The sequence below is a fragment of the Ischnura elegans genome, assembly GCF_921293095.1.
Source record: "Ischnura elegans chromosome 13 unlocalized genomic scaffold, ioIscEleg1.1 SUPER_13_unloc_2, whole genome shotgun sequence".
Lineage (NCBI taxonomy): Eukaryota > Metazoa > Arthropoda > Insecta > Odonata > Coenagrionidae > Ischnura > Ischnura elegans.
The window spans coordinates 4611690-4624682 of record NW_025791658.1 but is presented as its reverse complement, the minus strand read 5'-3'; the positions used below and the strand labels follow the sequence as shown (position 1 = coordinate 4624682).

Below are 12993 nucleotides of genomic sequence, written 5' to 3'. Positions count from 1 at the left end.
CTGAGCTATCCGTATCAGATAAATTTTTCCTTGCTTCACCACAGTTTTCATCCGCCCTCACTGCACCAGAGGTACTATTCCCGCTCTCAGTGATGGCCACTTCTCTCCCGCTGGTCAATATGACGGTTCCAAATGAGTCCCTCTCTAGTTTTCACTTGATAATTTCGGGGCCCACACACGGCTGTGACAATACCCTCCACCCGTCTGCCTTGACCTCCCCTCGGCTCGAGCCAACACTTTGTCTCCCACAGTAAAGTTCTTCAAAACTGACCCTTCTGTTGTGCCCTCTGTAGGGAATGGACTCTATCCATGACACACATGAGTCTAGACCAGAGGTTCCCAAACTTTTTTGTACCACGCCCCCCCCCCCCCGCTACACATATCAGCTTTCCATTTTGCAATACCCTATTTCCACGGTGCCGTACATACCAACTCCTACTTGTACTCGTACAAGTATGTGCCTACTTGATACGGTGAGTGGGTGAAAATTGTATGATGAAAATTAAAACAAGTATTACATGAAAAACGAATATAATTACTGATACAAAATTTAACATTGTAACACAGATACATTTTCAATTTAAGGAAGGTGAAACAATAGGCCTACCTACTTAAAAAACCAAACATAAAATGTAATTTAGTGAGATGGGTGCGCTTGTATGTAGATAAGTTGACAGATCCTGGGTTGAGTTTCAGACAAAGCACAGCGTAGGTCACTCTCGACATCAAGTTTGTTGCGGCACTTGGTTTTGATCGCCACAAGAGTTGAAAACGCTTTTTCGCTCATGTATGTTGTTGAAAAAGGCAAGTACATCCGAGCAGCTTTCTCTGAAACACTGGGGTAAACTTTTAAGTACTTTAACCAGTACTGTAACCTTCTTTGATAAAGTTTACAACGTTATTGAAACTTTACAAAAACCATTATGAAAAATTAGGAAGACTTTATTTCAAAGATCTGAGGAAATTGTTTTTGTAATTTTTTATATATTTCATTCGGGTGTCACGTCCCCCCTGGACTTTCTCAACGCCCCCCCACCCCAGTTTGGGAACCCCTGGTCTAGACCATAAGAGTCACCCGAATATGAGTCGGCATGGGGGCACCCCAGTTGTTGTTGTGATCCTACAATGTAGAAGAAAACGTGGTAGAGCTAAATGAAATGGCACATGGGAAGACGTTAATGTTTTAATTTTGTTTTTGAAACACTTGACCATATTGTCTGCCGCTCCATTTGTGGCGGGGTGGTATGGTGGAGAGAGGATATGACGAATATTGTTCATTCTACAAAACTCTTTGAATGAAGATGACACACAAATGGGGGAACCATTATCCGAAACAATTTCTTCTGGCAACCCAAATGTAGCAAACTGTGATCTCAGTTGAAACAATATCTCTTCCACTCCCCCATTCTTAATCTCTCTAACCTCTGGCCATTTTGTTGTGCTGTCCACAATGACCAAAAATATTTTTCCCAAAAAGGGGCCAGCCAGATCCACATGAAGCCTGAACCAAGGCCTTTCAGGCCAATCCCAAGATTTTAGCGGTACTCTATTTGGCATGGATTTGTTCATTAAGCACGATGAACAAGACTTTGCTAACAACTCCAAATCAAGATCTAAATTGGGTCACCACACATAAGACCTAGCCAGTGATTTCATTTTAACTATCCCCGAATGACTTGAATGAAGCTCGTCCAAAATTTTTATTTTCAACTGTTCTGGAAACACTACCCAGTTTCCCCACATAATACACCCTTGTTCCACGGTTAACTCATGCCTCTTGAGAAAATATATTTTTAATTCAGATTCTACTTCTCTTGGCCAACCCAACATGCAATAGCTCAGTACAGTGCTCAGTGCATCATCCCTTCTAGTTTCAGAACTGATATCATTGGCAGTAACAGGCAGAAACTCCATTTCCCCTGCTTCTATATAGGATAGTCCTTCAAATGTTTCCCCTTCACAATGCAGTGGCAATCTTGATAACCCATCTGCAATTTTATTTCCCTCAGCAATCACACGCTTTATTTTATAATTAAAACCCTGAAGGATAATTGCCCACCTTTGTAATTTATTTACTGCCATTGGATCAGGGATTCCCTTCTTGTCCCCGTAAATATGTATCAATGGCTTATGATCAGTTCTCAAAATGAACTCTCGTCCATACAGGTACTGCATTAAACGTTTTACCCCAAATACAAGTGCTAATGCTTCCCTGTCTATCTGAAGATAGTGAGATTCTGCCCTGCTGAGGGTCTGAGAGGCAAAGGCAATTGGCCTTTCCTCACCATTAGGGTAGGAGTGGGAGATTACTGCCCCCAACCCATATGGAGAAGCATCACACTGCAAAATAACCGGCAGTGACTGATCATAATGAGCCAATACTTTGGTAGATGTGATTAGCTGTTCTACTTTATTGAATGCTGTTTCACACTCAGCCGACCAATTCCATGTAGTCTCCTTCCTCAGCAACTGATGCAAGGGTGACAACACTGAGGCTAAATCTGGCTGGAATTTCGAATAGTACTCAACTACAGGCATCCCCCGAGTTTCGTAAGAGATGCGTTCCGGCAGACTCTGCGTAAGTCGAAATTTACATAAGTCGAACATTCTGCGTTAGTGCTTCTGAGATTTCATTTGGTGCGGTGAATTCTCAGCGGAGAAATGCGCGGTAAATTCTTTGTGAAATTTCATTCAATTCACTGTGAAGTTTCATTCATGAACTCTTCCGCGTATTCTTACGTTATTAGATACAAAATCAATACCCATTAATATAGTCTGAGAGTTGCATCTCGAGCATTGCCAATCAAATTCGTAATATTATTCCCTGAGTTGACCAATCGCGTGGATTCTCATTCTCTCATATCTCAATAAAATAACGTGAAATTATCATCATTTGAATATTTATTTCCCTGGAAACATCGAAGAGATTTAACACTTTCCCGGCGAACAACTTTTGAAAACTCTTCTCAGGATACCGTGCGGGTAAGATTATATGAGAGCGCCATCCCGAGAAGTTTTTCAAAACATCGAAGAGTATTTCCAATGCATGGAGCAAATTAAAAGTGAGCTTTTATTCAGCCAACGCAGTCATTAACGTGCAGCAAAGTTAGTGGGGAAAAGCTTTCAATGACGCAGGATTCATTTACATTTGCACACAATATGAGAGAATGAGAAAATGCAGCTTAATAAAATCTTTGCAAAATACAACACAGTACCCAGTTGCCAGAAACGTGTAAACAAGTAGGCAATTAATATCGTGTCGACTTTTTCTACCCTTTTTCACAGCGTTCATTGCTAACACTGAAAATTTCAATGCCTTTACTTGGGTACTAACGGTACTAACCAATTCTTTTCCACAATAAAGATTTCTGATCGAACTGCATCTTCTCTTAATTCCACAGATGGAAATGTCCAAACTTATGTTTGTCCAATGCCTTTCAACAGCTCTTACTGGATAAGGATTCGCAGGCTCTATGTACCATCAATACACACAAGGGCCTCTTTATATATAGTACACTTCCCTTTGGCATTGCTTCAGCCCCTGCAATTTTTCAAAGAAATATGGACCAGGTGCTACAGGGTTTGGAGGGAATTGCATGTTTTCAGGAGGGCACACTTGATAGCTTTTGCAGTGCTACCAACTACTTAAACAAGAACCTTACGATCAAGGTCAATTTTTTGTCAACTTTTACTATTTTTAATGTTTATTCTGTTATCCAGGGCTGAGACAAATCCAGAAAACCAAATATAATTAAAATCGGTATAGCTGTTCTGGAGTTATAAGTGGTGTACCTAACACAATTTTCAACTATCTTTTATATACTATAGACTATAGATTTATTATATTTTGCATATAGGTATTTTTCATGCATTTTTGGATGAAGGTTATCTCTGTAAGGTCATTGCATAAATCCCATAAATTATTCCTACAGATCAAGAGAGAAAAGAAAGTTATTCACTATATCGATGCATACAATCCATCAAGATCAAACTGGATGAGATATGTGAACTGTGCGCGGAATGAGGAAGAACAGAACCTCGTGGCATTTCAGTACAAGGGTGAAATTTACTACCGCACAACTCAAGAGATAATGCCAGGTGTAGAATTGCTGGTGTGGTACGGAGATGACTATGGAAAAGAGCTTGGAATTGATGTACCAGGATTCCAGAAAACCAATGAGAGGAGTCAGAAGATAGGGACAGCCTCTGAGAAATATTCAAATCCTCAGCATAGTGGACGTGACAATGGTAATGTGATTCATTTGCTTTTAAATTCATTTCTTTGCACTTTAAGGTGGTCACAAAATTTACGTAAAGCCATGGACTGGACACAGATAGTGCTAAGGTGCGGTCATCTGCATAAAAATTGTAACTGAGCGAGGATTTTCTCTTTAAAGTCAGACTTTTTTTAAGTTCTCGCTTTCAGTCACAAACCAGACAAATTATATTCCATCTGACATATTTTTATCATTTTCTCGTTACCATTCTTTTCTTGCCACAAAAGTTTTTGCTGATGTTTTAAAATTTTAGTCATATTTTTTTTGGGAATAGTGGTGAAATACATGTTTGGAGTTAAATAATTAATTGTAGATTTTACCTAATAAATTACTGTCACCTATGTGTGGTACCTATGTACTTGTATTCAGTTTTTCATTTATTTTCAATTTGAAAATATGTGATCAATGAATTCACTGCTTAATATTCCCAGATCAATTTATTCACTGATTGCTAGATAATAGTGTGTTTTGTTATGTATAATTAGCATTCAATGAATTCGGAGCTTACGAGGAGACTATGCCCAACTGATGTCAAGAAAGAAGATGAAACCTTTTTTATTTGAAAGTGGACACTTAGATAGGAACACAGATGAAGGGTTTTGTCCAAATACGCCCGGGTTTGTTAGAAAAAAGCATTTAAAAATTGAAAAATATGGTCACGTTGAATTTAATTTAAAAAATTTCACTAATTGTTTAAAAGCGATTTGGCCTAGTGGTAGCGTACCGCACTTCTGATGTGAAATTCCAGGGTTCGAGAGACTGTGAGAGTAAATTTTTTCCAGTCTGCCACCTCCTCCATTTTTTTGTAATCCGTTCCATCCTCTTCTAATTTGTTCATTTTGGACGTTTTACATTTTTTTTACTTGACTGTTGGTTGAGAGTAAGCCCTAAACTGACATTTTTGTCGCTAGCTGACCCTTCGAATTATTCTTTCCGTGCCATCGATTCATCAAAGCAGGAGTGGTAAAACTGTGGTGCTGGCTTCGAAGTGAAGGGAACTCATTTCCAAAGCAAAATATTTTAAACATATTGTCTCCGGAGAGTCTCCCCGGTTACATACGGGAGAAAGATATAAAATCAGGGGGAACGAAACTCGACAAGCTTGAAATGATCGACAGATGGGTATACGATCACTTTGTCAAAGGCAGGAACAGGAATGAGACAATGACTCGGACTTTACAAGAATATGCTATTTATGCGTGATTTCAGCACACATCTCCAGGATTTGAATTCCCTGCTAGTGCTTCATGAGTTGAATCTTTTAAGAAGAGACACCGAATCGTGCAATGTTAATAAAGAAGCAAACAAAAAGCCCAAAATTTTTATCGTTTGTCCATTATTCATCTATCTTTTACCCTTCTTTTCATTATTATAATTGATTGTTATGCAATAGGGTAGTTTCCTTCATCAAAGAAAACGAAAGGCATTGATTGCGATTCGTTACCCACCATTAGTGTATTCATAATACACAAATTATTTGGTTTTTGAAATACCGGTTTAGACGAATGGCAACGGTCAAATTTTATCCTCATTTGAAAAAGGCCAGATTGGCGCCCATGCGATTCCACTCCACTTAACGTCACAGGGACCTAGTTTCTACACGAGAGGATAGGAGTTATACATCGTCTGAGGTTACCAATGCATGCACGAGGCACAGAGCTCAGGGAAACATGTCTTAATAATCACCTATTAAAACTGGCTAAGGTCGGAAAGTTTTCTTCGTTTGATAAGGTATTAATAAACCTTTTTTAAGCCAAGCGCTACCATCCAGCAAGGTACTCAGCTACCCGCTAGCATCCTGCGACATATCAGCGCTAAGCCTCGCCTCAAGGTCACCTCACCGGGCGGGAGGGGGAACCAGAAATACGACGTACGGAGATATTTCCTGGCATTCATACTTAAGCGTCGCGTTTTCGCGAGCTTGAAAATTTTCACTTTTCATTTAATCGCGAAAAATAGATATTGTCATTTAAAAATCTAAAAGCGTGAAATATGTACTCCAGGAGTAATAATCTTTCGATTAAGGCAATAAAAAAATAATAGGAAACCACCCTATTATGGTTCTTGGTATACTCACCACTTTGTTCCCATATATGTATACTTAGCATAGCAGCTTAAATTCAGATTACAAAATCCAGTGCCTGCCTAAATTCAATCTTATTCCAGAAAACGTGTCACAACTGCAGTTGGGTTGAATTCCACAACAAGGGTTGAATTCATGTAGCAACTTGCATGATTTTTTCCAATATATGTGCCATGAAATTTCAAAACATTTATTCAATAGTTGAGCCTGGCAGTTGGTTTGGCTTTTGAGGTTAGATATCACTCCATATTGAGTCATGTGTTTTAAGAATTTCACAAATTTAGGTAGGGGGGACCACATCCTTTCCATGAGAAAACCTGATCAGTGAGGATTTTATTTTAGGATATCTGGAGGCTTCATCTAGGAACAGAGTCCGGGACTATATAACCCCTGATTATAAACCAAGAATCTAACCCTCTAGTCTACTATGCTCATAATTTTGAAATACATTGCAAAAAAAACTGAAATTCCAACTTGCAAGCATAGCGCAACTTAAATTGTGACGGAATTAATATTTATGTGGTGAACTATAACTCATGTTGATAGCCACCAGCATTATTTTGCACCGTTGGAACAAGTCACTCAAGATCTTGGTGGTAGTGACAATGTTTTACTCAATTTCACGCTCTTAGTCTTTACATACATGTACTGATATATGGTATTATTGAAAGCTGACGACAGAGTAATATCAATGTTTATGCGATCATTAAAATCTTCAATTTAAAAAAGTAAAGCAATGGTCACATTTGCGGAAATGGAGTGGATTCTCTCTATTACAAACAGTGCTGTTACAATGTTTTTTTTATTACGAAGTACATTCATGGTACTGACTAAAGGGGTGCATTAACATGTGGTAAATGATATTACAAATTATTCCTTTTTCCAATATCAGGAACCTCAGTTTTGGTCGTGGTGGTCAATGAAAGAACTTTATTATGAAGTTTGATGCTATGCTCAATGCCATTCAAATGGGTATTTACAATTTATGAGAAAAGCTCTTTCTCACCGTCAGTGCTCCTGGGCATATTTTTTGGTTCTTTCTTCAGCACAAAATATTCCTCGGTTAAACCTCTGCTTCTAATTATGGGATGATCTTCTACAGATGTCTGGTTGGTCTTGGTTTTCTCCTCAGCACTGTTCTTAACAGTGTTGCAGTGTCTAGAAAGATTTTAGCCTTATGATAGCAGTAAGGAAGCAGCCAGTAGATTATATTCATGCTGTGGCACAGCAAGAATAGGTGTGAAGGGGTGGTCTGCCCGGAGACATCTTAGGGATGGCTTCACTGCTGCTTCTGCAGGTGAAACTTTAGGGAAATAATGAGCACTAAACTCATAAGGGTTTGGATTGGTTGGACGATGACATTGTGGTAGTATAAAAACAAAAAGTGCCATGGTGCCTGATGAATTCAGAGGGGCAAATGCAGGAACAAATTGGAAAAAATGTTAAGGCTGCTTGTAATTAGAATCAAAGATCTTCCCTTTCTTATGATATCACTTACTAATAATATCACTTACTTGTTATTGGGCAGGGCAAACCTCTATCATTACACATTATTGTGACAGGGGTACTCAGATTGAAGTTAAGGAACAGATGTCATGGTGCTAACCGAAAGGCTCACTAAATCACTTTAAATTAATTCAACTTGAATAATAATTTCCTGACCGTACTTCCAGAAAATAATGACAAAAATAATGTCATAATTATGCTAATAACAAAAATAATATCATTATTATCACCTGCCTGCACCTCCTTATCATATGGTTAATGAATAAAGACATCAAACTGCTTAGCTTGAATAACTCCAATGCTTTAAATGTGAATGCATTACAAAAGAAAGCATTCTGAAACAATGCATTCTCAAGTATCCACCCAATATGGGGCTTTAATTAACTCCTAAAAATTATGAGAATCACCCATTCTAGCAAAATAAAAATAATCTGAAACCTTTCTGATGTATGATTTCAAGATGCAGCCTGAATTGAGTTACCATATAATTGTTTAAAAAAAGGAGAAGCTGGCATTAAGTTAGCCATTTTGACCTTAAGTAAAATCTAAAAATCCTGTCTGGAATATAGTTTTCCCCTAAATGGGGTGATTCTGAGTAACTAGTATTAATGAAATTATATCATTTTTCCCAACACTTCAATGTATTATTACATTTTATTCCAGCATTTTTCTCACCATGATGAGAATATTTTGTTTTGGGACTCAGATGAAGGGCCACCAGGAACTAATCCTGTATCCAAAATTAAAAACATTAGGATGAATGTAAAAGTGCTGGCACATTGTAACAAGTACGTAATAATTCTTTTCTAGGCCTCCCAAATCACAGCTGTATGCGAGTGCAGACAAGATCCACTTCACATGTGCGGAAGAAAAGAAAAGCAAGGATTTGTCAAAGTGATGGCTCAGCGTCTCCTTCAGCTTCTGGAAATAGCATTGATTCTGGGTCTCAAACAATACATCAAGAGAAGGAAAGCATATTGTCTAAAGGAAACTTGGAGACATATTGTGTACTCAATGGTGAAGATGAAATGTCTTGCTCCAAACTCAGAAATGGAAATGGTAATGCGGAATCCAATGACACATTTAAAAGTGGTGGAAATGTACCCATGAGCAAGAATGATGGGGGCAGAGGTAGTATCGCAGCACCAACTGTGACAGCTAGGGATTATAGAATTAATGTTAAAGGTATAAATGACTCGGAGGTAGTCAAAAAAGGCAAGAAAGAGATTTGCAATGGTACACTAAGAAATACCAATAATGGATGTGGATCAAGCAAAGAAGTTTTTCATTGCTATGAGTGTGGAGATGTATTCGACCGAAAAAATGACCTTATCGAACATTTAAAGATTCATTTTGGTGACTACTCGTTAGACTTTGAAGCAGAAGACCAAGAAGAAAGAGTTGAGGATCAGGAACTACCCTGTACGCGGAATGGAAGCAAAAGTAATTCTCTCGAGCAAACACCTAAAATATCATTTTCAAACTCCTCTCATGGATTAGATGAAACTAATGGCGACGATGTTCCACATGATTCTCATGCTCAATCAGCAGAAAAGAGAATATTTAATGAAAGTGCCACCATTAACGGATTGGGTGCGAGTAAGTGCTATGAAAATATCAAAATAAATCGAGAAAATACAAATAAATTTCGTGAGGGACATTCGCAAGGAGATTTGGGAGCAGTATGCAACAACTCACTACCCTGCAAGTTATGTTTAAAGGAATTTTCCAGTCATAATAATCTGAAGCCCGACGTTTTGGAGGTTCGCCTTCGTAAAAGGAACAATATGAGAACTGCTGGCAGTTATTTATCAAAAAGCAATGACAAAAATAAACAAAAGAGTGATATTGAGAAATCACAATCTTGTGACAGCATTATCAAAACACAAGAAAAAAATCAACAGATGACGAATGGTGCTTGTGATTCAAAGAAAATGGTTGAACACAATTCTAGCAATTGCACCATTAATGGCCTTTCTTCTTCATTCTTTCCAGTTCGTACAATTAGGAAAGTGTTGACGCACAGTGTCCCATATTCTCGCAGCGGGAGTGAAAACACATCAGCTGTAATTAGTCAAGGATGTGATGGTATAACAGAAAATTTCAGCAGCAATTCCCATCAAATGGTAAAAGACACCAAGACGTTGAAGGAGCAGGATAATAAAGGAGAGAAATGGTTTAAGCAAGGAGGCGATGGAAGAATCCAAGCAGGCTCTTTACAACTAGTGGATGAGAATCCTGTGAGCCACGAAAGGAGAAAATGTACCATTGGAGTGAAATCCCACAAATGCAGTGTCTGCATAAAATCTTTTACTCAGAATGGTAACCTTCAAAGACACATGTACACACACACAGAGAGAGAGAGGCCCTACAAATGCAGTGCGTGCGCAAAGTCTTTTACTGTGAATTTTAACCTTCAGAGACACATGCGTATACATACAGGAGAGAGAGAGAGACAGTACAAATGCAGTGCGTGCGCAAAAACTTTCAGTCAGAATTTTAACCTTCAAACACATATGCGTATACATACAGGAGAGAGACCATATAAATGCAGTGCGTGCTCAAAAAATTTCACTCTGAATGGTGACCTTCGAAAACACACTCGTATTCATACGGGAGAGAAACCATACAAATGCAGTGCGTGCGCAAAGTCTTTCAGTGTCGGTAGCAGCCTTAGTAGGCACATGCGTACTCATAAATCAGAAAATTTGTATAGGTGTCATCATTGCTCTTTTGTGTTCAAGGAAAAATCAAAGTTAAGGAAACACATCCTCAACTCTCACGTACAATGTGAAGAGTAGATAATAAAATGGTGTCTGAGGAAGAAAATTAACAATCAAAATGAATGATCATGGTGAATGAATCAAGTCTAATGCCCTCAATTGGCGAGTGGTTTTTAATTTGCTGGGTAGCCAATGTAAACACAGTTTAAATGAAGCAGACAATGGTTATACCAGCCACACACAACATTTTTGGTGGGAGACTTGGAGGGTATGCTCCAAAATCACCTTCGTATGCAGTCAACTTAATTGTGTATTATGTACTGTGCCCTGGTGAAAGGCACGAATGTTATTTGTAAAGGACCTGTTTCGTTTCGTTCGAGTTTGTCATTTCAGAGAATATTTCTTGGTTGTTGTGTGTCTGCATTTCAAATGATTTTACTCTTCAAAATGTTTGATGTTTTAATAATGCTTGTACAAGGCTTTATAATTTATGCTTTGATTCTATTATAATTATTATTACTTTCATACAATAAAAGGAAAATATTCAATGTGTATATTGGAATATGTTCAGTATTTTTCTATTAAAATGTCATTAAAATGTTTTGCAATATTAAAACTGATTTTTAAATTATTATCTTTCTGAGTATGCTAAAAGTGCCCTATAGAATAATTTTTCCCCTAGCCTAATTTGGAAATAATTTAAAACAATGTGTTAACTTTTAAATTTAATTTAGTCTAGTTTTAACAATGTAGTGGACAACAATTCTGGTTGACAATGGGAAGCAAAGAAAAAGCAGCTGCTCATAAGTATTGTAATGAAAATAATGGCATTCAGATGCATGCATCATGTCTCATGATGTTTTGCTTTAAATTCTTATGAGATGTGTTCGCAATGCGTGCGTGTTTTGATGGGAGAGGTAAGGTAAGTGTCGTCCCTCCCGATTTTCTTCATGAATAATTTTCCTCGGCGCATGTGTGTTTGTAAATTATGTGCTTCATACATTTGAAATATAACAAGTGAATATTACACATTTGATCCTTGGTCATCGGTATTTCTGGTGAGGCCCGTCTATTCCTGCCAACCAGACTCATTACTTCACAGCAAGCATTTGGCGGGAAAATGCCCACAAAATTCACCTCTTAAGAGACCACCATGAATTTATAACTATAAGCAAAATACTACTCTAAGTAGTTCTAAAAAATAAATACTAGGTACACCCATATATGCCTCGCTTATCGCAAGAGATGCGTTCCTAGGGGTCTCTGCGATATCTAATCTAATTCGCGTAATTTGAGACCATTTTAACTTTCGGAAGATCAGGGAAGCGTTCTTGGTAGAATTGGTGTTGGGCATCGAATTTCCTATAAACCATATATATTGCTAATAATAGCCTTGAAAAACCGTATTTATATTAAAATTCATTGTTTAAAAAATATTTGAAGATATCAGGCAGGCATTGGAAGTCGTTTAAATGTGAAAAAAAAATTTGTAGGTGAATTTGAAATGCCTTTTTTTCGTGCGGGTGGGCTAACATCTAGGAAAAAATGCATGCTATCTCAGGGTTTGCAATTTATATGGTCGCCAGTTGATAAATTTTCAAGCCAGTCTAAAAGCAATTCTTGTTCCACCCAGGCTCTTTTGTTGCTTGTACAAATGATAGGAAAATGCTACTTTGGAGACCTTTTAAACATTAAAAACTAGCTGAGGGCGAACGGAGCCATTCTCAATCACTGCTTGGAGTGCATCAGAAAATGTTGCGGTGATTGTGCTATTAGCACTTGCAGATTTGCCTGATATCGCACCACTAAAATCCAAAATAACAGCTTGCCATTTAAAATTCTGGAACCAATCGGAGCTGCAGCTAAAAGACTCGATGCAATCACCGCCCTCATCTTCTTTTACAGAGTCAAATAAAGCAAAAGCTTTTGCACAAATTACTGCCTGCGATAGAGGAACATCATTTGACCGTACGTGTGCGATAGATCCAGGTAATTTTAAGCTGTTGGGTTTTTTGGTCAGTCAATCAACCGAACTTTTCTCAATGGGGTTTTAATCGGTGGAGTCGAATAACACAATGACATTACATGACACAATCAGGTGCTTCTCCTCCTCGTGTCCGCCTTATATACGCTCGGTCGCCACTTACCTGGAATGAGGAGAGAGGGAGGGAACCTTAACCCAGGAAAGGAGGGAAAAAACCCAAGAAAGGGATAAGGAAAGAGGGAACGGGATGTGTTCCTCGACACTCCCTGTGCCTACCCCAACATAAGCCTTTCCATTTTTTCCTGCAATGAACTTCGCATACGTGTTGACTGCTTGGCTGAAGCTGGTGTGGCTGATATCACAGACATTTTAATTTTGTCTTTATTGGGAATAGGGTGGTTTCCTTCATCAAAGAAAACG

At 38.2% G+C, this 12993-nt stretch overlaps 1 protein-coding gene across 1 annotated transcript in view; it reads left to right on the top strand.

The window, feature by feature from the left end:
* The window catches only part of LOC124172755 (histone-lysine N-methyltransferase PRDM9-like), a 29083-nt gene extending 18416 nt beyond the window's left edge, over positions 1 to 10667 (top strand). The window contains exons 8-10 of the mRNA XM_046552242.1: positions 3933 to 4248; positions 8677 to 10106; positions 10611 to 10667. Coding sequence (XP_046408198.1) covers positions 3933 to 4248; positions 8677 to 10106; positions 10611 to 10667 — 1803 coding nt within the window. The remainder of the gene's footprint in view (positions 1 to 3932; positions 4249 to 8676; positions 10107 to 10610) is intronic.
* The last annotated feature ends 2326 nt before the right edge of the window (positions 10668 to 12993 follow it).